Source organism: Oryx dammah, unplaced genomic scaffold (assembly GCF_014754425.2).
Source record: "Oryx dammah isolate SB20612 unplaced genomic scaffold, SCBI_Odam_1.1 HiC_scaffold_21, whole genome shotgun sequence".
NCBI lineage: Eukaryota > Metazoa > Chordata > Mammalia > Artiodactyla > Bovidae > Oryx > Oryx dammah.
Window position 1 is genome coordinate 74,726,200 of NW_024070205.1, and position 26,167 is coordinate 74,752,366.

The 26,167-nt window shown below is 53.6% G+C and overlaps 1 protein-coding gene across 1 annotated transcript in view; it reads right to left on the reverse strand.

Annotated features, from left to right (window-relative positions):
* Nucleotides 1–3,333: 3,333 nt before the first annotated feature.
* RASSF5 (Ras association domain family member 5) overlaps nucleotides 3,334–26,167 on the reverse strand; it is a 31,612-nt gene continuing 8,778 nt past the window's right edge. Inside the window, exons 2-3 of the mRNA XM_040262860.1 lie at nucleotides 8,360–8,481; nucleotides 3,334–3,489 (exon numbers count right to left, since the gene is read on the reverse strand). Coding sequence (XP_040118794.1) covers nucleotides 3,334–3,489; nucleotides 8,360–8,481 — 278 coding nt within the window. The remainder of the gene's footprint in view (nucleotides 3,490–8,359; nucleotides 8,482–26,167) is intronic.

The following is a 26,167-nucleotide window of genomic DNA, read 5'->3' on the forward strand; positions in this document are numbered from 1 at the left end:
AGAACCACCATTGCTCAGAGGAGAAACCTGAGGCTCAGGGAAGCTAAGAGGCTTGTGCCCATCACACATCCACATCTGCAGTCTGAATTAGAACCGGGCTCTCCTGTCAGCCAGGCCAAGAGTCTTTCTTTTAAGAAAATAGGTATTACCTTTTAGAAATATTACACTAGAACCCTCTGGACAGCATCGGGTTATTCAAATAGCCCCGAAGCAAAGAACAAAAGTCAAGGGTTCTCTCACTCTACCCTGTCACCCCCCACCCCCTCCCAAGGTGAAATATCTTCCAGCAGTTGGCTGGGTGCCCTGCAGGCCCTCACTCTCACACACATTTACACACACGCACACATGTACAAGGTACAAATGGATTGTCTTGTATGTATCACTGAATGACTTGTCTCTGTTGGCCCTATCCCTTGTCAGTACATGCACATCCATCCCTCCTTTGGAAAACCACATGGGTCTTAGTGCCAGTGGCTGGAATTTCCTTCCCGGTACCCCTACAGTTCTCTCCACTGATCACGGTGCCCAGGAGGCAGTGGCTGGACCCAGTGCGCTGGTATTTGGGGAGAGCAGTCTCTGCTGCCCACTGAGGGCACCGGAAAGGACTTTAAAGCAATGCCTGGCTCTATCATTACATGTGGAAGGAATCTGAGCCAGTCCTTAGGCATACTGCTTTTTTAATTTTAGAGATTAAATATTAATTATGTGTATCAGGAAAAAAAAATCCTAAGTACATCAATGGTGATTCAAGGACTGAAACTTTGTCCTCTAACATAAGTTTAAGTTTAATAAAAGAAATCTATTTGAAGAGGAATATTAAGTAAATAGTAGCACCGGTGGACTGTTGACATGGCCAGAGTCCTCAGTGTAGAAAGTGCCTGGGGAGGTCTGGGAACTGCAGCAGGTGGGGCTGGACTTGCAGACTGGGGCCAAGAGCCTCGTTTCTGAAGCCTGCTCCTGGGTTCTGGGGTGCCACCAGGAGGGGAGAATCTGGGCCCGATGGACAGGAGATCCCATCGCCAGCCGCAAGAGAGCTGAGCGGGAGGGAGAGTGCTGCTGTGTTTGTCTTGTTGCCCGTGCCTTCCACGTGCCGAGGAAAGGGGCACCAAAGGCAGCAGGTCCTGGTAAGAATCCACAGCTGTGGGCAAGGGCTTCTGCTCTTGGGTGGGCACAGAAAGGACCAAGCCAGACCAGCAGAGGTCTCACTTCGTCCGGAGGGCACTGGGGAGCCCCTGGGATTCTTTCATCACAGGGGTGATGGGTAAGAGCAACTTTCGCACCACCTGAACGGTAAAGTCTTTGGGGCACGCCCCCAAATAAAGGAACTGCAGCAGTTTTGGCAACATATTGTGATCTTCAGCTGATGGCAACCACGTCCTCTAGGAAATAGCCTTAAACTGAAGAGGAGATCTGGGTGGACTTGAAGAGATTTGCTTGGTCAGCAAAGGGTGCCCAAGAGAAAAGCCAGTCATCCCAGACCTTGGCAATCTCCAAGGAGAGACTGACAAATTCATGGGCAGCTCGCGGCCGCGCCTTCTCTGTTTCTCCACCTGGGAGAGACGTGCACAACCCACAAGACTTCTGAGTGCAGCTGGGGCTCTAAGCCCGGTTCCACCCCCTAAACGCCCGCCCCATCTTCCTTCCTCCCCACCTCTCATGGCAGAGAGAAGACAGCCTGAACCTTGGGACTACTGCTTTTCAAAGGCTGAGGCCAAACACTTATCGACAGGATGATCTTAACTGTGTTTTGAAAAATGTATGAATGTACAGGAAGAAAACGTAAAAATGTTAATGAACAGTGGTTCCTTCTGGATGGAGGAAGATCAATGATTTTTCTTTGCCTTCAACAGCACAGCAGAGAAATGCCACCAGGCCAAGACCTCAAACAGTCATGTGCCTCCAAACTGGCAGAGCTCTGATCAGAGCCCTCCCCACCCCCTGAAAATGGTACTCCAACATTTGGGTAGCTCAGACCAGGTGACGAGGTCAAGGTGAACGCAAAGCTCCATCCTGGTATGCAACAGAAAATCGAGCCAAGGCGGAAATCAGCACAAACAGGCTTTTTAGAAAAGGCGAGTGAGGCTGGAGCAGGGCCCAGGTTTTATTGATAGAAGGCTAGGTGCTGCCCCAGCTGTGCTGAAGCATGCAGCCTGGCCTGTCCAAGGCAAACACTGCAGCCCAACCCAGCCAGCCCTGGAGCAAACCCCACTGAGCAAACCCCACTCCAGGCTAGCTGCCATGGGGGCTGCTCGGCACCCACGAGGGGCTCTTGGCTCCTTCTGTATTTTTGTGGTGATTCTGCTCTAGACACAGCCCTGATTCAGCTTGCCAGAAAATTCCAAGGTTGACATGTCTCCCCAACAGAAGGAGGGGAGTCACTCTCCTCCCAAGTACTCAGACTTGGAAACACCTGCTCACTGTTGAAATTCTGAGGATGAGACAGGCATCCAGCAAACTCCAGGCCCTGCTCTGGGGCTTCCTGCTCCCCTCCCCGCCCCTCACCCCGCACTTGAGAGTGTTGGCTAAGTGAGGCTTAGTTTGGGTTTCGCAAACTGCACTGTTCACAATTGGGTCTAGATGATTCTTTGTTGTGCAGGGGGTGAAGTTGTGGGGGGCTTTCCTGTACAACTGGAATCATTTAGCAGCACCCCAGGCCTCTGCCTACTGGGTGCTAGTAGCCTCCTCCAAGCTGTGTCCGCTAAAAATGTCTCCAGTCACTGCCCCTGACCCGGTGGAGAAGGGAGGGCAAAATCACCCCCATTTGAGACCTGTTGCTCCAGAGGGAGAAACAGAGACCCAGAGCAGAAACCCAGGATGTAGTGGGCTGGGCAGGCTCGAGAACAGAAAGACAGACTTGGAAGTTCCCAGTGGAAAAGAACGTGGGGGAAAGAGTCTCAATGAGATATTTAGGAGACGTTGCTCTATGGGGGGCTACGTAGCTTCCCTCCGCCACCTTCCAGAGAAGGTCTTCTGCAAAAGTCCGCATCATTCACCAGGGCCTGGGGGTCAGATTTGTCTCCCTTCCTGTTCTCACCCTGGACAGGGCACGGCCCTCCCGAGAGGTCTGGTTACATGCAGACTCCTGTATAGACAGCTCCAATTCTGAAGCGTGTGGAGGATGTGCGAAAGTTTTCTTCTCATACTAAATACATGAGTTACTTGAATCTGTTTAGGAATGGGACATTCCTCCACAATGAATGAAGTTGATCCAAATGTATTACTTGTCCCTTCTTTTTTTAAAAAAAAAATAATTTTAATGTATTTATTTATGGCCATGCTGGGTCTTCACTGCTGCGCTAACTTTTCTCTGGTGCAGTGAGCGGCGGCGACTCTCTAGTTGGACTGCTTCTCCTTGCCGGGGCCCCCCTTGTTGTGGAGCACGGGCTCCAGGGCACGCGAGCTGCAGCGGTTGTGGCTCCCGGGCTCCAGAGCACAGACTCCATAGCTGTGGTGCACCGGCTTAGTTGCTTCGCTGCATGTGGGATCTTCCTGGATCAAGGATCAAGCCCGTGCCTCCTACATGGGCAGGCGGATTCTTTACCACTGAGCCACCAGGGGGCCTTTCTTATGGGCAACTTCCAATCAGCAGTCCTTCACACATTTTTAACCAGGGACAGGTCTATCTCAAGGACATTTGTAAGCTCTCGTTAGTATGCTCATCTATGGAAACAAATACCTTAGAGAGTTTCAAAATAATCACCGTTGCACTGATTCATTACAACATGGCCAAGAGGAGAACTGCTATTCTGCTGTCACCAGCACTGGTGCATCCAGATAAATAAATGCTTTGTTATTTAAACAATGTGCATGCATGCTAAGTTGCTTCAGTTGTGTCCAACTCTGTGTGACCCTGTGGACCATAGCCCGCCAAGCTCTTCTATCCATGGGATCCTCCAGGCAAGAATAATGGAATGGGTGGCCATGCCCTCCTTCAGGGGATCTTCCTGACCCAGGGATCAAACCTGCATCTCTTACGTCTCCGGCACTGGCAGGCAGGCTCTTTACCATTAGCACCACCTGGGAAGCCCCATATAAGCTATGTACCACACTGTAATCTAGTGAGCCAGAGAGCTGAGGGCCTGCATCAATGATCTTATCAATAGTGCATTTCTCAGGCCAAGTGCATATCTTTACATCATCTTCTGTGATACAGCCAGCCTGCACCACCCACTATGCCTCTATGGCAATTGAAAAGTGAAAGTCGCTCCAGTCCATGGGATTTTCCAGGCAAAGGTACTGGAGTGAGTTGCCATTTCCTTCTCCAGAAAGTCGCTCAGTCGTGTCCGAATCTGTGACCCCAAGGACTATACAGTCCGTGGAATTCTCCAGGCCAGAATACTGGAGTGGGTAGCCTTTCCCTTCTCTAGGGGATCTTCCCAACCCAGGGATCAAATCCAGGTGTCCCGCATTGCAGGCGGGTTCTTTACCACCAGCATTACTGGTCAAAGGTGACAGGCAGTTTTCCTGCTGAAAAAATGTTTTGATGATCTACTCTGATTCATCATATCAATGTACTGGTTTCTTCCAATGCCAGGAAGCCTCAGACAGGCAGCAGCAGAGAAACTGGGCAATGAATCATAGCTTTTCTCACTGTTCAGAATGTCCTCCATAATCCCAGGTTAATACAGACACGGTGTTATCCTCGGGGCCTTTGCCGTGATATCCAATGAATGGTAGCGGTACATACAGCATGAGATGGTCTTGACTGTACAGCTCCGCATAGTATGTGTGTTCATCTTTCTTGACGTGTTTAAGTTATTTCTATATTGCCACTGATTGCGGATAGTGTGCAGGACAACCTCCTCATGCCCTGTGAATTTCCAAGACACTACGTCACATGGGCGGGCAGCTTGTTCTCGGAGGATTTGTGCTGAGTGCAGAGCTCCACAGTTCTGTCCACGATGCCCGGGACTGAGCCTGGGACGACACCTCCCACCGGCCCACCGCCACAGGGCGGATGGTGGGCTGCCCTGCGGCTCGGGCTCCCGGTGTCTCAGTTCAGCCCCGGCTACAGGGCGTGGGAGCGGTGGAGCGGGGAGGCCAGGTGACTCAGGGTCTGCAAGTTTCTCCCAGAGACACAGCTTTCAGAACCAATTTCATATCATTTTAATAAAAATACACATCATATTTGCTTCCTGTCCTGCTTTCCCAGTGGGAGGAAAGGCCTGGGGAATAGCAGCAGGGAGGCTGGTAGCACCCATGGGTGGACCCAGTGACTGAACATGGTTGAGCAGGTACATCATGGCTGGAAAAAGCAGGTGTGGGTGGTGAGTCTGGGGACCTGGGACTGGACCCCAGTTCCCCAGGCCCACTCGTATTCTCTTGAGGAAATAACCAGTCATTCAGCATCTGTGTTGTCTCTCACGGCACCCAGGGCTTTCCCCTCAGAAACCAGGGGTTTATTTAAAGTGCTGCTCCTACTTGACTGTATCACTAAGTTCCTAGGATTCCTGGGCTTGGTACATGGTGTACATTCAAAACATATTTGTTAAATAAATAAACAGATGACGTCCTGGGACACTCCTTACTTCCTTGACCAACAACCTTCGACTCATACACTAAGGCTTAGAGGAAATGTCACCTCCTCTGGGAAGTATTCCCTGATTTCTCCCAACAGAAACAGCCGCACTTCCCTGTACACTGTCTACTCAGAACACTTGGTTCATACTTTTATTGAAACACATATCACAGTATATACTATTTGGTTGTATTTTGCCTCCCCTGCCAGAATGTAAGTTCTCTGAGGATCCCCACTCTTACCAGTGCTTGGCACACAACAGATAAATCAATGTGTGTTCAGTGCAGGAATTAAAAAGGCTCCCGTCTCCTTCCCAAAGGCTCGACATCAAAGGTCGAATACATCCTGGTTCAAGTGCCTCGGCAAAGCCCAGAAGCAAGAACTGCTTTGGGCATCATCTTCCTGGTCCTCTGACACAGGGAAACACTTCTGCAGTCCCTCTGAAGCTGGCCTGGTCTGGCTGGCTGGCTGGCAGGACAATGTACTGAGAAGCCTCAGCGCCAGCACCCCCACTACCCCAGGGCTACGAGGCTTCAGAGGACCCTCAGGAGCTTTCCCTGGGACTCCCACGCCCACCCATACTGCACCCCGTGGCTGGAGCCCTAGGACAAGGCAGGCTCCGTGCCTGGGTGGACTACAGGCACTTCTCAGGAGCAGCAGGCTTCCCTGAGCCTTCCACCCTGTTCCATGCCCCCAGCCCCTTGGCAAGGGGTGTGCCACCTGCAATTTATCACAAGAAGCATATCCTTGGTCTCTCTCCATTTCCGGCAGAGTTCTGAAAACCCTTGGAACTTTCTAAGTACAGAGAGCAAGAAAGATGTTTCCTATGTTGATGAGGTGACTTTGGACCCCACCTAAGGATCAGGCTTCAGCAATACGTGAACCGTGAACTCCCTGATGTTCAAGCTGGTTTTAGAAAAGGCAGAGGAACCAGAGATCAAATTGCCAACATCCACTGGATCATGGAAAAAGCAAGAGAGTTCCAGAAAAACATCTCTTTCTGCTTTATTAACTATGCCAAAGCCGTTGACTGTGTGGATCACAATAAACTGTGGAAAATTCGAAAGAGATGGGAATACCAGACCACCTGACCTGCCTCTTGAGAAATCTGTATGCAGGTCAGGAAGCAACAGTTAGAACTAGACATGGAACAACAGACTGGTTCCAAATAGGAAAAGGAGTACGTCAAGGCTGTATACTGTCACCCTGCTTATTTAACTTATATGCAGAGTACATCATGAGAAACGCTGGACTGGAAGAAACACAAACTGGAATCAAGATTGTCGGGAGAAATATCAATAACCTCAGATATGCAGATGACACCATCCTTATGGCAGAAAGTGAAGAGGAAATAAAAAGCCTCTTGACGAAAGTGAAAGAGGAGAGTGAAAAAGTTGGTTTAAAGCTCAACATTCAGAAAACGAAGATCATGGCATCCAGTCCCATCACTTCATGGCAAATAGATGGGGAAACAGTGGAAACAGTGTCAGACTTTATTTTGGGGGGCTCCAAAATCACTGCAGATGGTGATTGCAGCCATGAAATTAAAAGACGCTTACTCCTTGGAAGAAAAGTTATGATTAACCTAGATAGCATATTCAAAAGCAGAGACATTACTTTGCTGACTAAGGTCCTTCTAGTCAAGGCTATGGTTTTTCCTGTGGTCATGTATGGATGTGAGAGTTGGACTGTGAAGAAGGCTGAGGGCCAAAGAATTGATGCTTTTGAACTGTGGTGTTAGAGAAGACTCTTGAGAGTCCCTTGGACTGCAAGGAGATCCAACCAGTCCATTCTGAAGATCAGCCCTGGGATTCTTTGGAAGGAATGATGCTAAAGCTGAAACTCCAGTACTTTGGCCACCTCATGTGAAGAGTTGACTCGTTAGAAAAGACTCTGATGTTGGGAGGGATTGAGTGCAGGAGGAGAAGGGGACGACAGAGGATGAGATGGCTGGACGGCATCACGGACTTGATGGACGTGAGTCTGAGTGAACTCCAGGAGTTGGTGGTGGACAGGGAGGCCTGGCGTGCTGCGATTCATGGGGTCGCAAAGAGTCGGACACGACTGAGCGACTGAACTGAACTGAACTAAGGATCAGGCTCGTTGGCAGAACCTACCAAGCATTAGGATAGGAAGTTTCCCTCCCTGCCCCCAGGCCTCTGGGGAGTGGGGAGGGGCTGGAGGATGAATCGGTTGCCAGTGGCCAGGGAATTGATCAGTCCTGTCTGTGTAATGAAGCCGCTGTAAAACCCCGAAAGGATGGGGCTGGAGAGCTGGGTGGGTGAACACAGGGAGGTGCGGAGAGAGCGGGGCTGGGAGAGGGCACTGAAGCTCTGTGTCCCTTCTGCCTGCCTTGCTGTCTGCATCGCTTCCATCAGGATGTTCTGTTTACATCCTTTTATAATAAACTGGTAATCTAGTGGGCCAAAAATGCCTCTGAGTTCTGTGAGCTGCAGTAGCAAAGTGACTGGGCCTCAGGAGGGGGCTGTGGAACCTGGATCTGTACCAGTGGGTCAGGGGCACGGGTGAGAGCACGGCCTTGTGATCGGTATTCACAGTGGGCATGGTGGGGGGGGGTGCGCACAAAGTGCCAGAATGGAGCTGAGCCGTAGGACACTCAGTGCAGTGGAGGACTGCTTTGGCGGTGTAGCCACCTGACCCCTGCCCCATCAGAACTGGGTGAAGAAGCTGAGTGTGTGCCGTGGACCTCATCCGGCGGGAACGGGCCCCCGACATCCGGCAAGCGTGGAACACCTGCGCACCTCCCTCTCACCAGAGCTCGTGGGGGTGAGGGGAGCCCAGACCCCTCAGAGGTCAAGCCCCGCGGTCCGTGCTGCCTACCTGGCTGAAGGTCACGGTGAGGGTGCTCTCTGGAGATGGCCTGTCCCGGGAGGCGCCGTCCTGCCGAGTGCAGTCCAGCTGGATCAGGCTGCAGCACTCCGGGTGGCAGGTGAATTTACAGTCTGGAGGGAGAGAACCGCAGGGGGGTCAGTGGCCAGAGAAACGCCCTGGGGGCAGCATGCGGCTCCCAGAGGGAAGGGCGCTCAGGAGGGCAGCGGAGGCGAGCGGAGGCGAGACCCCCGGGGGAGAGTCGCTGGCTCCCCCCGCCACCGTGCGCGTGGAGGTGAGGAGGTGCTTTACAGCTCCCAGACTGCTCCCACCTCTGCTGTTGCGTGTGGCCCTGCAACCATTATTACTGCTGCTTGGTGGCTCAGAGGTTAAAGCATCTGCCTGGAACACAGAAGACCTGGGTTCGATCCCTGGGTCGGGAAGATCCCCTGGAGAAGGAAATGGCAACCCACTCCAGTACTCTTGCCTGGAGAGTCCCATGGAGGGAGGAGCCTGGTAGGCTACAGTCCATGGGGTCGCGAAGAGTCGTACACGACTGAGCGACTTCACTTTCACTTTACAGGTGGAAACTGGGGCCGGGGACTTTGATGACTTTCTCTTAGGTCATCTCCCTTCAGGCTGCTGCGCACTCTACTAATTTGTTATCCCATTGTTATAATCAACGGGAAGGGCTGTCACCTGTCTCTGACCCTACCCCATCTAGAAATGTGTCAGCTTCTCTAACCCGGCTGACACAGCCTACAGACAGCATCCCAAACTAGGTGCCTCGGGGGAAACCTCATCTTTATTTCCTAAACAATGTTCCTGTATATGGAAGTAAGACTCAACGCCCAGAGTTGAGAAGGGCGTAGGGGAATACCTTCAAGATAGGGAAGCTGAGATTCAGAGAGGTAAAGCGAGGTGCCCAACGACATACAGCTCACTGGCCGAGCCACAGCTGCCTCTCTGGAACCTCCCAGGCAGAAGGGAGGTGAAGCTGAAGAGGGCAGGAGGCAGCGAGGCAGGGACCAGTGAGGGGAAGGGGTGTATGGAGGATGGGAGCGAAACAGGCCGGCAGCAAGGGAAGGGAACACACGCCCACGAGCCTCACCCCGATCTGAGGCTGGCTCCCCAGGACGGGCAGCGCCCCGATCTGAGGCTGGCTCCCCAGGACGAGCAATGCCCTGATCTGAGGCTGGCTCCCACAGAATCTGCTGGACCTGCCGGGGTCACCTGTCCTGCAGCTCAGCTGGAAGGCCCGGCTGAGGAGGCGGCCACAGTGTCCGTGAGAAGGCTGCCCGATGGTGATGTGGGCGTGTGTGTGGGGGGCATGGCAGCCTGGGCCTGTCTAGGTAACCTGGGGATGAGGAAAGCTTCTCACTGATGAGGGCTCGGCCTCCTTCCTTTCAACAAGCTCCAGAACCTCGGCACATTGGGATTGCCTTCTTTTAAAAAAACTGTATGACTTGTGTGGTTGTGTCGGGCCTTCTGTGCAGCACTCAGGGTCTTCCTCACGTCCTGTGGATGTTTTGTTGAGGCATGCAGACTCTCTAGGTACGGCGTGCTGGCTTCAGTAGCTGTGGCACACATCCCAGGGATGCGGATCCTCGTCCCCCAGCCGGGGATTGAACCCATGTCCCCTGCACTGCAAGGAGGACCCCTAACTGCTGGCCCGCCGGGGAGTCCTCGGACGTCTTCTTAAAGCTGCTGAAGCGCTCTGCGGGGGCTGGTGGTGGAGGTGGATCTCCTCCTCTCCCCAGGCTCTCGGTGGGGGGGGCGGGGTTCGGAGTGAGACCACCACTCTCTTCAAGCCACCACCTTCCCTTCCGTCCCCCAAGATGAGCGCAGACACCACCCTCCTTGGACAGTTTCTGCTGTTGATGCCACAGCGTAGCACCTGGGGATTCCAGAACTCTGCCGCCTTCTGACTCCACGCTCTGAAGTCCCGAGTACCCTCCGGGATGGCGCTCAGGAGCTCTGCTGCTCGCCTCCCCCGTGCCCACAGCCAGGCCCACCACAATGCCTCCTCCAGGCCTTCCTGGCCCTCCTCCAGGGAAGTGGTCTCGCCTGCGCAGGGGCTGTGTGGGGCCCACTTGGAGCCACCCACCATACCCCTCCCAGCGCCCCCATGCCTTCCTGGGCCCCCAGAGGATTCCTGCCCAGTGTGGGGACGACCTCACCCCCGGCAGGGTGGAAGGCAGCGGGGAGGGTGTGCAGGCTGAGTCTCCGCTGCCTGCAGTGCCCAAAAATGCCAGGGCTTCGATAAGGGAGCCCCAAGAAGCCTTGCTCCGGGCTCTGCTCCCGGGACACATCTGTGCAGCTCCCGGCAGGCTCAGAGCGTGAAGAATGCTCCGGGGCTGCCAGCCGGTGGGAGCCCGCCAGCTCTGCCCCGAGGGAGGGCTGCCCCTGGCTCCCAAAGGCAAGAGCATCTGGACAGAGGACGCCGCCTTGCCGTGTCTTCTTTCAGCTGTGTCCTGCGAACTCCGGCACCCTGAGTCCACCTGTGCACCGCAGTCTCTCCATGCCTGTCGGTCTCTCACTGACACACACGCACACACGCTCTGAAAAGAGCACCAAAACCACACGGAGATTTACTTATTTTTTTCTTATGGGTCTGATGCTGAGCTGGACAGAGCCAGGGAACAGAAGAGTCCAGGAGGAGTGGTTCAGGATTTTATAAAAAGCACACCTGAGCACCAATGAGTCTGTCCCATCAGACCTTGGAATCACAGACCGGAGCAAAACCACCAAAGCACGTCTTGCTATTTCCTGGCCCCTGGAAACGCTAAGCCCAGGGCTTTTAGGCCAGCAGAGATGAAGTCAGCGTCCTCAGGCCCTTCTGCGCACCAGAAGCAGACCCCACCAGCACAGCCAGCAGCCGGCAGGCCCCCGGGGCTCTGAGCACGGACAGTCACAAGGCTGCAAAGGCAGGGCCGTGTTCCACCGGGCCCAGCGCTTTGGCACTCACGGGCCACCTTTCCCGAGACAGAAGGAAAGATGGCGGCGCACCCCCAGACGGGCCCTTCTCCAAGGAGGGGCCCGGGGGTCCGGATGGGGAAGGGCTCCCGGGGCGCCCTCAGACCCAGGCCGTGCTGGAGTCCTTGCTGCCCTGACAAAGCACCACCCACCAGCTGGCTTGGAACTGAAACTTATTCCCTCCCAGTTCTGGAGGCCAGCAGTCTGAAATCAAGTTGTCAGGAGGGTCACGGTCCTCCTGAAGACTGTAGGAGGACCTTTCCTTGCCTCTTGCCGGCTTCTGGGAGTGTGCTGGCAAGATCTCTGGTGTTCCTCGGCCTATAGCTGCAGGACTGCACTCCCTGCCTCCATCTCTGAGTCCAGCCTCCTTCCGTTTCCCCATAGCACAGGACAGGTCCCAAGGGCCTGCTGTCCCCGTGGGCTGTGTCTGCACCTGCTCACCTGCACATAACGCCAGTCGTATTGGGTTAGGGGACTCTCCTACTGGAGCACGGCCTCTCCCTGTGCTGTGCTTAGTTGCTCAGTCATGTCCGACTCTGTGCGTCCCCGTGGCCTGTAGCCCTCCAGGCCCCTCTGTCCTTGGATTCTCCAGGCAACAATACTGGAGTGGGATGCCATGCCCTCCTCCAGGAGGTCTTCCTGACCCAGGGATCGAACCCAGGTCTCCCACAGGCAGATTCTTTACCCTCTGAGGCAGACCTCTTCCTGACTAATCACGCTTGCTACTACCTTGTTTCCAAACAAGTTCACATTCTGGCGCACCGGGAGGAGAATTTCAGCATGTTTGTAGGGGTGGGGGATATAATTCAACCCATAACACAAACCCTGGGCAGAATTAAGAACCCAGAGCCCTCAGTCTCAAACAGATGGGGGTTCCTCACAGGTCCCAGGGGTCAGCGCAGCCTGGCAGAGGAAGGAGGAGGTGGAGAGCTGAGCCAAGGCCGGGACCTCCGCCACCTCCACCGGCCCCGCTCCTGGTCATCTGGGTCCCTGAAGGTCACACCAAAGGCACCGTCCCCAGCGAGTGGGTCAGGTCCAGAGGCCACGGCAAGCGAGTCCCAAGATGCATCTTTCTTCCGCTTTAGCCCAGAGGAGGTGAACTCTGCCTGGAACATTTTGGAGATTGTTTTCCAAGATGCAAAAGCTACAAACCTCCCTTTAGTCCCCAGGGCTGCCAAAGTTAGTTCTTGCCTGACCCCAGTTGCCAAATGTGCACACACACACACACAGGCACACAGGCCTACAAAGAGGCTAAGTTTTCTCAACCAGATGCATTCTGTTGATAAGGAACCCATCAGGCCCTTTCACCCCAGGCTTGTAGGCAAGATCTCAAGAGAGCAAGGAGCTGGTCCGCTTCACTCTCCCTCCCCGGGCCAGAGCCAGGATGTGGGGTAAGGGCGGGCAGGCTCCCAGGACTCAGAGCCTGGTTACAGCGCGCCCACAGGCCTCCTGGCAGTCACTCCCAGGTCAGCGAAGAGCAGCTTTTCACCCCATGACCAGAGCCACTTCTGAGGCCCATGGGGAAGCGTAGCAGCCTCTGAGTCCAGGAGCTCTGTGTCTGTCCTCTGGGTACCCCAGGCCTTCCTGGACAAGGTCAGCCTCGGAACAAACTAACCACTTCCCCCTGTTCTCCTTGGGACCAGTCCTGTGCTATGGGGAAATGGAAAGTGGGTGGACTTAGAGCAAGTGCCTGCTTTACAGGGCTGCTAAGAGCATTAAATGAGGTAATTATGTAAATCATAACACCCGATGCAAACTAAGAGACGATAAATATTAACTATTTTTATTAAGCGGCTAAAACCCAAGTCGGCCTCCCCAGCAGTCATGGCCCCTGGCGTCCGCATCCCAGAAGCCCTGTGTTCCTGGCATCAGTGTCACTGACCTCCCCCCAGACCCACTGGGTCCTGACACAAAGGCCTGGATGCATCCTCACATGACTCTTCATGACCCTCCAGGCTCCTCTGTCCATGGATTCTCCAGGCAAGAATACTGGAGTGGGTTGCCTCCAGGGGTTCTTCCTGACCCAGGGACTGAAGTCCACCTCCGGTATTGGCAGGCAGGTTCTTTACCACGAAGCCACCTGGGAAGTCCCTCAGATGCTCACTGCGCCCCCTCCCCAGGCTGAGCAGGGGAGGCCCCCAGCCTCAACCCCCACACAGGTGAGGCGCCAGCTGGGCACGGAGCCTGGAGACGGGCAACCCTCCCCACCTCGGGGAGGCATCTCTGCCTGTCTGGGCTGTCTCTCCTCCATGCATTCCTACCCAGCCCCTCCAATATCTGAACTTCTAAAATCTTGCTTTAGTTGCAGAAGAGAAAGTTGCTAACCAAGGCTGATAACTTTTAGTATTAAAGAGGATGTGGGTACATGAGAAGGTTCTTGCCTTCTTGGTGGCACCAGTTTCCTTCAGGAATATGTATTTATCTGTCTCTAAATATGTCTCCACAAAAAGGTTTATCACATAGTTGTTCACGGCAACAAAACACTAGAAATACCCCATATCCATCTACAGGGGGGCAGTTACAATTACATTTTAAAATGAAATGTTACTTAGCCGTTACATAAGATGATATAGATTCATATTGGTCAGTTTGGAAAGAGGTCCACAAGTATGTCACTGAAAGAGAAAAAAGGTTCTGCTTTATGGTCCTGGTTATATAAAAACATACACAGTATGCACAGAGAGAAATCTGGAAGGTGATACGTTTGCTCTGAGTAATGAGATTTCAAGTATTTTTCCTCTTTATAGTTCCTAAATGTTGCTTTTGAATTTTTTAAATTGAATCTATATTCTTTCCTAATGGAAAAAATACCACCAAAAAATGAACAAAGAAAATTCCTGGACCCACACCGCGATGATAGCAGCTGCCATTATTCACCACCTCCAGGGTGCCAGACACTCCACACACACGCTTCCAGATTGTCAACACTAAGCACGCGTGATATGTTTCTACCCCTATCAGACTTTATTCTTTAGAGCAGTTTTAGGTTCACAGCAAAAGTGAGCGGAAGTATATAGCGAGTTCCTGAGTCCCCGCTGAAGCAGACATGCACAGCCTCCCCTCACTGACACCCCTGTCCGAGTGGCGCCCTGGTTGCAGCTGATGAGCCCTGCTGAGCGGCCACTCTCACCATTTACGTCAGGGTCCGCTCCTGGAGCTGTGCATCCCGCGGGTTTGGACAGATGGAGAACGACACGCACCCACCCCGGCAGTGTCTCACAGCGCAGTTTTGCCGCCCTAAGTATCCCTGTGTGCTGCCTACCCACCCCTTCCTCCTCACTAATCCTCGGTAAACACTGATTTGTTTTTACTGCCTCCGTCGTCTTGTCTTTTCCAGAACGCCCCACACGCTCCACAGCCTTTTCAGACCGGCTTCTTTCACTGAGCAATATGCACCTAAGGTACCTCCATGTCTTTTCTTCTCTTTTAAGTTCTGAATGTTCATCTACCGTCTGGATGGACCGCGGTGTCTTTAGGCATTCCCCTGTGAAGGACATCTTGGTTGCCTCTGAGTGCTGCAGGCCTGGGGAAAGCTGCTACAAACACCTGCATGTGGCTTTCCACATGGGCGGGAGTTTCCAGTCCCGCTGCTCCACTCCTGTTTTAGTGCAGAAGGGAACGGCAACCACTCCAGTGCTCTCGCCTGGAGAATCCCATGGCTGGAGCAGACTGGTAGGCTACAGTCCACAGGTCACAAAGAGCTGGACACAACTGAGCCACTTCACTTTCTTCCTTTCTATAGTTCCTTTTGGAGAAGGAAATGGCAACCACTCCAGTGTTCTTGCCTGGAGAATCCCATGGACAGGGGGGCCTGGTGGGCTACAGTCTATGGCGTTGCAAGAGTTGGACACGACTAAGTAACTAACACACATTCCTATTTTAGAGATGAGGAAACTGAGGCTTGGAGAGGTTAAGAGACTTCTCGAGACCCTTGTGGCTAGTGAGTGGCAGAACTGGGGTTGAAATCCATCACACCTTGCTGCTTTTTAGGAGCCCTGCTTTCTGGTAAACTGTCCCCTCCACTTGCTCTTGGTCCTCCCTACTCCACACTGCGTGATGCCAGGGATGGGCTTCATCAGGGATGGGGGTTAGGTGACCCCCTTGGTGACTCAAAGGCAGAAGAGAGCATGGGGCCCAGCAATGTGGGTGAGGGGTGCTTCTTCCTCTGCCCTGGGAGGTAACAGCAAGAACGCCCCTCTCCAAGGCCTCTGCCTTGTCCTGGGAAGTGCCAGTTCACGGCTCGAGGCCCAGCCCAGGCAGGCCACTTGGCCTGGGAGAACCTGCTCTGGCCTGCTTCTGCATCCACAGTCCCTTCATCCCTGGGAGATTAGGAGCTACTGGGGCAACAGCCAGAAATCCTGGCACTGAGCTCCTCACGAAGTACCAGAGAGGCCAGCTCCTCGGTCAAGGTCAAGCCCCACAAGCAGTGGACTCTTCGCCCTCCCTGCTCAGGGTCCCAGGCTCTGCGGCTCTGCTGCCTATGACACCCAAACGAGCCACCTGCTGCATTGCGTGCAAAGATAAGGATGGCAGAAGAGCAGCTGGCGACGGACACACTCCCGGAGCACCGAAGTGCACCCGCTCGGCAGCTGTAAGTCAGACATTCTCAGGCAAGCCACGGGGCCCCTTAAAGGACACTGTTTAATGTGCACGGCAGAGGTCCTCGGGAAAGGGTGAAAAAAGCAAAACACTCAATCAGTTTTGAAGTGCACAAAATCTGGCCTCCAGAGCCACACAGATCAGGGTCTGAGCGCAAGCTCTGATTCTAATTGGTTATGAGATGCCACAGCTTCCTCATCTGTACAGTGGAAGTAATGATATCCTCCTTACCAGCAGCTTTGTTGCCAAAATTAGAGTGTGTAAAGCAGCCCATGGATCTTCCCTGGTGGCTGACAGTAAAGCATCTGCCTACAATGCGGGAGACCGGGTTCAATCCCTGGGTCGGGAAGATCTCCTGGAGATGGAAAATCCCATGGATGGAGGAACATGGTTAGGCTACAGCCCATGGGGTCGCCAAAGAGTCGGACACGACAGAGCGACGTCACTCACTCAAAGCGCCCCATAGTGCCTGCACACAGCAGATGCCCGACAGACAGCAGCTGTCACTTGCAACAGAGGGCCTGCTGAGCCTGGGAGCCAGGATTCCTGCTGACTCAGTGCACGATGGATGCGCGTGCATACCTGCGAGCTAAGTTGCTTCAGCCGTGTCTGACTCTGTGATCCTATGGACTGTAGTCCATCAGACTCCTCTGTCCCTGGGATTTCCCAGGCAAGCAAACTGGAGTGGGTTGCCATGCCCTCCTCCAGGGGATCTTCCCGACCCAGGGATCGAACCCACATCGATGTCTCCTGCACTGGCAGGCAGGTTGCCAGCCCTCAAATCTCTCAGTTTGGGGTCCTGTTTCAGTGTATTAAGTAAGACAAACCATGCAGCTTTCCTGTCCCTTAAGTTCCTCCTGCCTGAACCACCTCCCTCCAGCACCGCTTCTGGGGGCCCAGGGAGTGAGGCAGTCACGAGAGGATGGGTAGTGCCGGACAGAGGGGAGGGAGAGAGGCGGATGGACCTGCCAGCCTTGGAGGTCGGGGGCCACCGGCAGAATCACCACAGCCTCTACAGTTTCCATACTCCTGGGGGAACGTCTCATGAGGCTGGCAGCAAGAGAATAGAAACTCCCCACTCCTGGGGTCAGGCCTCCAGCTCAGGACGTCTGCATCTTCACATTTCCAGGAAGAAACCGGAACCCCGGCCCCCTCAAGGCCATACAGCGCAGTTCCTTGTTTCAGAGGACAGGCCATCGCTGAGGGCACCCAGCACCCCCGACCCCAGCCTGGAGGGCCTGGAGACACACAGCTGCCTTCTCACACCACACAGCCCCAGCTGCACGCACGCACGCACGCACGCACGCACGCAGGCACGCACGCACACACCCCCCCTACAGACTGTGCCGGAACGCAAGCCAGGAAGCCAAAAGGGAGGGTGGGGTCATGGTAGGCTTGGCCTGGAAGTCAAGCCTGTGTCCTGGGTCAGAGATGCCAGCCCTCCCACGGACAGGAGACGCAGGCGGCTGGCTGCACTGGGATGCTGTCAGAGAGCCATGAGGGAATGCTCCTAAACACGCTCAAGTTTGGATCGGATGTTGAGTCCCCACGTAAAATGGGAGTTGGGATGAGCGGGCTTCATGGAAAGCAGGGCCCCGGGTGAGGCAGGTCAAGGGAGTGAAGGCGCCGGGGGTGATGCGAGGAGCCTGGGCTGAGTTGAGGACACGATGCCACCTCAAGACCCTGGGCCACCCCCTTCTGCCAAGTGACGCATCGAGGGCACGTGCGGCAGGGCTGGAGGGGTGACGTGTGCACTCTCAAGCCACCCTTCTGTACTGAAGGGAAAGGCAAAACGTTCCGCTGAGTTGTTGCTCAGGAGCCAAAGCAGATATGTACAATTCTTCCCCGGGGCCTTGGTCCCTGGGTCTAAGGGGCACTTGCTCATTCCCTGAGCCTGGCTTCTTGGTGGTCACAGTTCCAGGCAGGCCCAGCGTGTCCTCTGCACCCTCTTCCCCAACTTGGCACCCAGACCGGCCTGCAGAGGCGCGATCGCGTCCCACGTGGGTGGGTGTGGGTGGGTGTGCCTCTTGGGCGGGACCATTATTCATCTGTCTCCAACACAAGCACACGTCCCTAGGCTGAAAGCACCAACAGAGGGCAAGCCCCGTGGTCAGACCAGGCCAAGTGTGTTGGGTGGGGGTGTTCTGGGAGGGGCCCGTGGAGGGGCTGGGGGCAGGAGGGTTCACAGCAAGTTCAGATGGAAGGTGCGGGAGCAAGCGGGGGTCAGGCAGTACCCGCCCCGGGCCAGCGAGGCAGGGGCCGGGGCCTGAGCCCGGGCACCTGCCCGTGTGGTCTCTTCCACGTCACTTAGCTCTTTGGGGATGGTGCACCCTGAAGCGTTCCCTCCAAACTGCCTTCTGCGCATGTGCGCACGTGTGTGTTCACACTGCGTCGCTCGCTCAGTCGTGTCTGACTCTTTGCCACCCCAGGGACTGCAGCCCTCCAGGCTCCACTGCCTGTGGGATCCTGCAGGCAAGACCACTGGAGCACGCAGACAGGGGAGCTTCCCAACCCCCGGCTTGACCCTGCGTCTCCTGCGTTGCCAGGCGGCTACTTTACCAGGAGTGACACCTGGGAAGCCTGTGTGGAAGTGTATATAGGTTTAAAATTATAAACAAGGTTGAAGCCACTTTCAACAATTCACGCTTCATGTTTAGATCGCACTAACTAACTCCCTGCCAGGACTATGCTAGAACTCTCCCTCCTGTCAACTCTGTCCCCACCCCCTGATTTTCGCTGTATCACATTATATTTACACTTCCAATGTTTACAATATTTACATTCTGTCATAAGTATAATGATCACACAGTTATCTAAAATTAACTCCACCTTTAAACTGAATCAATCTTTTTACAACAGCAAAACTATTTTTAATTTTAATCAACCTTTCGTCTGACAGAAACTTTTGGTATTATATTTTATATGCATTATGTTTGCCAATGATGCTTCAAGCATTTTAAAGAGATGCGCCCTGTTTTATTGGACTTTTAATGCTGTGTCCTGGGGTCTTACGCACGAAAAGGATGATCAGGAGGGAATGCAGATGGAGAAGACAGAGGAAGGTGAGTTTGCAGGCCCTCAGTGCAACGCCACAGAGCATCTCTGAAAACGCCCCCTCGGCCAATCATTGCAGGAGGCCACAGACTTTGTTAAAACGTACAAGTAAATGACACGAGGTGGGAAAGCCAAATGAACCTCATTTCTCACAAGTCTGTAGGAGGCTTGTCATCTGGACCGTCTGACACCACATCCAAAAATGTCCAAGTTGAATTTGGGGTGTGGCCATGCAGAAGAAGTGCAAAGACACAGCACAATATTTTTTTGGGGGGACCGAATTTCTGATGCGTGACAATTAAAGTACACGCACCCATCAGGACGCACATACTCCGAGAGACAGAGTTAACCCTTTTTATGACAAGTATGTCTCCTGCCTTCCTACATCTACCTAATCATGGTCAGTTTTCTGCGAGTGCATGCAAGTATTTACTGGGGGCCTACCAAGGTCAAGTATTGTTCCAAAGGACAGCTGGTTTTATCCAAAAACTTGTGTAAAAGGAGAAGTATATATGTATACACACATACATATAAGGGTATAAAAGGAGCACATATATATATAACTTTGAATATATACACATATATTTTTAACACAGGTATTAATCCTGTTTTGATTGTCATCACAGGAAAAGATAAATCTTATTTCTAAAGCACTTAAAAAATTTCTTTTAAGAAACACTGTAGACAGCAGTAGGAAAGAACAAAATAATGCAATTTATAGCAACATGGATGGATCCAGAGATTGTCATATTGAATGAAACAAGTCAGACAGAAACAGACAAATATCATACGATATCACTTACAGGTAGAATCTAAAAAAATGGTACAAATGAACCTATTTACAAACCAGAGAGTCACAGATGTAGAAAACAAACATGGTTACCAAGGAGGGAGCTGGGGTGGGGCCAGAGGGATAAATCGGGAGACTGGGATTCACGTGTACAGAGTATCACACATGAGAGGGAAATGGGGCTTCCCTGGTGGTCCAGCGGCTAAGGTTCCACGCTCCAAGTGCAGGGCACCCTGGGTTCGATCCCTGGGGGAGGAGACAGATGCCTCATGCTGCAACTAAGACTCAGTGGAGCCAGATAAGTAAATAAGGAAAATGTTTGAAAAAATACATAATTAATAAGGACCTACTGATTAGCACAGAGAACTCTTCTCAATACTCTGTAATGACCTATATGGGAAAAGAATTTAAAAAAGAGTGGAGTGGAAACACGTATAACTGATTCACTGAGCTTTACAGCAGAAACTAACACAACACTGTAAACCAACTGTACTCCAATAACATTTTTTTATAAAAATACCACTGTGGGGTTTAAGGTGATTTAAGAAACGGCAAGAAGCCCACGGAAACTAAAGCCAGTGTGGAGCTGCCGATGCTGTCTCAGCTCTGGGCAGCTTAGAAGGGGCCTCTGCTTCCTCCAGGCATGTGTCACTCTGCTCTGGGTGTAGGAGAGACAAAGCAGGTGGGGTCCCCCCTCCAGGGCTCAGGGCCCCCCACCCCATCCCTGGGACACGAGGAGGAGCCTGGGCAGCTAGGAGACAGAGGGCGTGGGCCCAGCAGCCAGGGGCAGAGGTAACAGGGAGGAGTTTGAGAGGTTTTTTTGTTTTTGTTTTTAAAGCAGATACCACCTCTGAGAAGGGGCAAAAGGCCACCTCATCTCTTGCTAAGCTTGACTATATTTTTGGTAGTGTTCCACAGATCCCAGAGATAAGGACAGCCAAAGAGCTTCACCAGAAGCCATGCCTCGGCCTTGGCAGGCCGCAGGGCAGCGGGTGAAGCTTCAACAGGTGTGCAGGTGTGAAAGCATGCGCAGGTGTCTGCACACAGGTATGCCTGATCCGAGCGCTGGGAGGTCACAGGAGGCCAGGAGCAGAGAGGTTCGCTCTCATGGAACAGCCAGCCTGCTGCAGGCAACTGGCATTTCCACACCTGCTCTGATGTCATCTGATTTCAGAGTGCCAGTCACCAACCGAACAGCGACCAACTGGGTGAAGGAGACTTTTGCAGGAGGAGAAAAGTAAATAGATTACGTCTGAGGCCCTCTCTGCAGGAGAGACACACAATGCCTTCTTTATAGCTGCATCCCTGTAGCCAGGACCACCGGAGACTTCTGGAGAGCGCTGGGCCTGCGTCCCGCTGACCCCCGAGCAGGCTTTTATAATGACCTATGACTTGCTCCTTGGCAACACGCTTGCTCCGCTTCTAAGGATGCCTGGTGGGCTAATCCAGCCCTGTCTGTTAAAAGTGGTGTGATAAATTCAGTGATCAGAATTTTTCCGGAAAAGCTGTTTAAGAGTTTCATGGCCCTCCTCTACTTCTGCCTGGGCAAATCTTCAAACCCTAGCTCTTTCACGGAGATGTGAGCGGCCCACCTTGGCCCAGGTAGGATGGAAGGGGCAGACAGTGCGCTGGAGGCTGGTACCGGTGACCCAGGGTGAGTTGCTGCTAAAAGTCTTTCTGGGAGCAGCTGCCAGTGAGGGGTCTGCTGTGTGACCAGCATCATGTCAGCTGGTCTCTGCTGAGGTCATGTTTAACCCGTGTAACACCAGCCAGAGGTGGGGATTCTTGGCACCATTTAATGCTGGGGAAAAGTGAGGCTCAGAGAGGTTAAAATGTACAAGGAAGGCCCTCCCACTCGGCCTCCAAGGTCCAGACTCAGCTGGGCCTGCCTCACGAATAGATCTAGAGATTATCTTATTGTACTAATCAAAGTAAGTCAGAAAAAGACAGATACCATATGATATCATTTATATGTGGAATCTAAAACATGACACAAACTAATATACCTATGAAACGGAAACAGACATACAAAAACAGAGAACGGACTTGTTCCCAAGGGGGAGGAATGGTGTGGGAGGGAAGGATGGATGAGAGTTTGGGGTAAGCAGGTACAAACTGTTGTGCACAGGATGGATAACTAACAGGTCCTATAGTATAGCACAGGGACCTATACTCACTATTCTGTGATAAACTGTCACAGAAAATAACATGTATATATATGTGTGTGTACAATTGAGTCACTTTGCTGTACGGCAGAAATTAAACACAACATTATAAATCAGCTGTACTTCAATGAGGTTAAAACAAAGCTGACCTGGCTCCAAGCCCCTTCCCTTAAATGCTACATTACAGGTCGCTCACGGAGCTGCAGTCCGCCGTGCACAGCCCACCACCCCGCCATCCCTGCGCATCCTGCTCGCCCCTCCTCTTCCAGCCAATCTAACCAAATGCTGACACGAGTCGAATGAGCCGTAGCTGCAGGGCCGTATCTGCCCTGACCTCAGTGCTTGCCACTCCAGGCCTGATTGATTCCATTAAATCTATAACTCTTCGGGCTGAAGAGCAAAGGAGCAAGGAAATGCTCTGTTGAGTAATTCTTAAGGGCGGGTGGAGAGAAGAGGGTGAATGGGAAGACACGACTGAACATTTAAATTGAGGAACTCAGTCTTCAGCCATCCTCTCTATGAGGGTCACAGTGTGTGTTAGGCTATTGATGAGGATAGATTATTTAGGCTGGATGAACAGTATTTGTCTCCAAATAGGGATTAAGATCTAGGGAATTAAAATTCTCACTTTTTAAGCATAAAACTGTAATCAGGAAAATCAGATTTTCCAGAGTTAAGATCATACGATCTTCTAAACGCTTTCACAAATTGGACTCAGAGATGATCTTTCAGTTTAGTTCTGTCCCTAAGGCTCAGTGTTATCACCCACCCAGATGCCTACCTGGGCCTGAATGTGTGAGAGAACAGCACAGAGACAAAGGGGAAAGCTTATGGTACCAAAGAGCCAGCCAGCAAAGAGAGGCCGCTAGAGGCCAGGTAGATGAGCAGAGCCTGTCAGGGAGGGGTTTCTGGCCTGACCGCACGGCTCTGACCCTCAGCCAGGGGCCTGACTTCTGTGAGCCCTCTCATCTGTGAAACAGAATCACCGCTTTCCCACCCTCACCATATAGAGGATGGAATAAATGATATATAAAACACACAAATGAAAAACCCAGATAAACACAAATCCCTTGGATCTTTAACAGAAGAGTGCTGCAGAAATGCAAGATAGAGTAACTAGTCTGCTCCAGCAGGGAGAAGGCTGGACTGGAAGGCAGGAGCCCAGTCCCAATCCTGGACCGGCCACCAGCTTGTTCTTCCCCTTGCCGCCTTTGTTTGAAAAAAAAAAAGGAGTTGATGACCTCTGATCCCGGGAAACTTTGGATTGCTAGTCTCTCCTTATCTTCCACTCACCCACTCCGTCCCGTTACCCTTCCCCAGCGAGGACTACGCTCACCCCAGTTCGTGCTGCGGGAGGAGGCTGCAGCCTAGTCATGGCAGGGCTGGGCTCCTGTCCAGCCGTGTTCTGCCCGGCAGCCTCCAGCCCCCGACAGGCACCCCCACTAACCGTGCAGGTGAGAAGGCTTGGCTATGTCATTTCACTGCCCCAGGGGCCTGAGAAGGCCGACCCAGCAGCTTGGCAAGGTGTGATGCCCCTGGGAGCCACAGGATGCCCAGAAATGAGAAAGAGGGGTCACTCAAGATGCACATCTGTATTCCATCCACTCAGGGGCTGGACTGGGGTCACTGCTTGGCCCTCATGCTCAGTCAAGGAAAAGCTGCTAAAACCCACAGCCAAGCTGGGCTTCTGAAGTCCCGCCTAAACCTGGCAGGTTGGCAGCACCTGCGTGTTGGTCCTGGGGAGTCAGGAGGGACAAGGAGGGGTGCTGAGCTCAGCGTGAACTACCAGGCGGCCAGGGGCTCCCTCATGGCCTTCCCCACGGAGAAGGCCGCTAGCCTGGCCCCCCCACCCCCGAGCAGCCCTAGCTGGAGTGACCCGGACCTACCTCGAGCCAGCCGGGTGTTGGGGCGGAGCCCAGGGAGGGTCTGGGGCTTTAGGGACCCCCAGTGGCCCTTGGGGAGCCTGCGGAAGAGGCGCTGGAGTCGAGAGGTGACGGTTCCGAAGCAGGCAGAGGCCGCCTCCTCCACCCGGCCCTCCGTCATCCCGCTGGGCTGCGGGGGGATCACTAGCTTCTCTCCTGGCGTCGGGCACAGGGCGATGAAGCAGAGAGCCGCTGGCCCAGGAGGACTCCAGGCCTTGTGCGAACCAGGCTTTGCTGCAATCAGCCCAGCCTCCCTGCTCCTCCGAAGGCAGGCCAGGGCACTGGGGACCCTGGGCCAGCACCAGCCCAGCCGGACGGATGCCTTCTTCCCAGCTCAGGTCCCATCCCCTCCACCTCCCCCCAGCGGAAAACTTTCTATTCCTGGGGCTTTTAGCTTGATAAGATAAACATGCCCCCAAACAGGCTGCAGAAAGGGCCCGCCCTGGGCCTCACTTCTCAGGAGCGCCTGGGAGTCTGAGAAATCAACGTCTCCAAAGTTTCAGCAGACGACAGGAGTGATCAGTTACCTCACGCAGGTGCCCAGCCCAGGAACTCGTTAATGGATCTCTTTGGGGATGTCGGATTAATAATGCTTTACCAGCTGCACAGGTTCCTAAGGGACGACTGGCTAATTCACATCCTCCCAGGCCCAGCCTGATGTGGGGGAAGAGCTCTCAGCTGCCAGGGCCCCTAGGAAGCGGTGTGGCCTTAAGAGGGTCAGACCACTTATCTGAAAGCAAATACCCCAGCAGAGAAGAGGCGACAGAAGTTGAAGGGAGAAAGAGAACAGTCTCCCGTGAAGAGGCAGAGGGCTTCCCAGGCGGTGCTAGTGGTAAAGAACCTGTCTGCCAGTGCAGGAGAGCTAAGAGACTGGGGTTCGACCCCTGGGTGGGGAAGGCCCCCTGGAGGAGGAAACGGCAACTCACTCCAGTAGCCTCGCCTGGAGAATCCCGTGGACAGAGGGGCCTGGCAGGCTACAGTCCAGGGGGCTGCAGATTTGGACATGACTGAGCAACTGAGTAGACACACAGGAGAGGCAGAGCTGTTGTTCTCTTGCCCTAACGTGGGGTTCACAGGGTGTCCCCTCAACATGACTCGCAGAAGCACCCGAGTCCTGGGGAGGATGTCCCCAGACAGGCTGTGACCTGGGCAAGGTGGGCAATTAGCAGTGGCAGAACCTTCTAGGAAGATCAGGGAGAGGGATCCTGCTTCCACGCTGCCCAGAGGCTCCAGAACTCAACCACCGGCCGCTGGCAGGGCCCCACTTCACATGGAGGGGGGCGCCGTCCTCCAACCAGAGGAGAGCGACCCCCGAGGACCAAGGAAGCTGCATCTACACCTCTGCGGGCTGAGTCCAGAAAGGGAACGCTCACGAGATCAGCTGAGAGTCCCGTGGGCCCTCGTGCAGCCTCCAACCTGCTTCCGCCCCTTTATGCTGTGGTTCTTCCCTAGGCCACAGAGAACGCTGAGTGGCATCGTATCCCAGAGGCAAGGTCCTCCAGCCACCGAGAGGAGAAAATAGTAGAACAAACCTAAACTGCACCTGACCTTCCAAACTGCCCCCCTGACCACCTGCCCCCTCACAGGAGCTCTGGCCAGGAGGACCCAGCTGGACCACCCCTCCCTGCTGAGGCCCTCAGCACTTGGTATAGGAACAATAAAACACACAGTTTATAAGTCATCTATTTAATACAGAGATGTCTCCAAAGGCCCCCTTCCGCGGGCTGGGACACTGGTTCTTTCTCCCTAATGCTTCCTCGTGGGGGACTGCTAATGGTCTTTTTTGTGATCCTCTAGTTTACCCAGCAGCTTCCCTGGTGCCTCAGTGGTGAAGACCCCACCTGCCCGTGCAAGAGACCTGGGTTCGATCCCTGGGTTGGGAAGATCCCCTGGAGAAGGGAATAGCTGCCCACTGCAGTATTCCTGCTGGGAGAATTCCATGGACAGAGGAACCTGGTGGGCTATATACAGTCCATGGGGTTGCAAAAGAGTCAGACACAACAGCAGCTAGACAACAAGTTTACCCAGCAGCTCTGCATAGACAAGACTTACAAGTGAGTCCAGGTCCTGAGATGATAGCAGCTCACCGTGCGAGGTCCAGAGCCCAGGTTCCTGGCCCCACTGGGGCATAAGATCTTCACAAGGACCCAGGCTTTCCCGCCTGGCTAAGGACAGACAAGGGTGGCATTCCCATTCTCATGCTCAGAGAGGAGGACACGCACCTCCTGGGGGAATTTTAAATCCTGAGTCATGTGTCATGGGGGAAAATCCCTCCTGAATGCCCCACTTGGGCTTGAGGAGGCACTGATCTCAC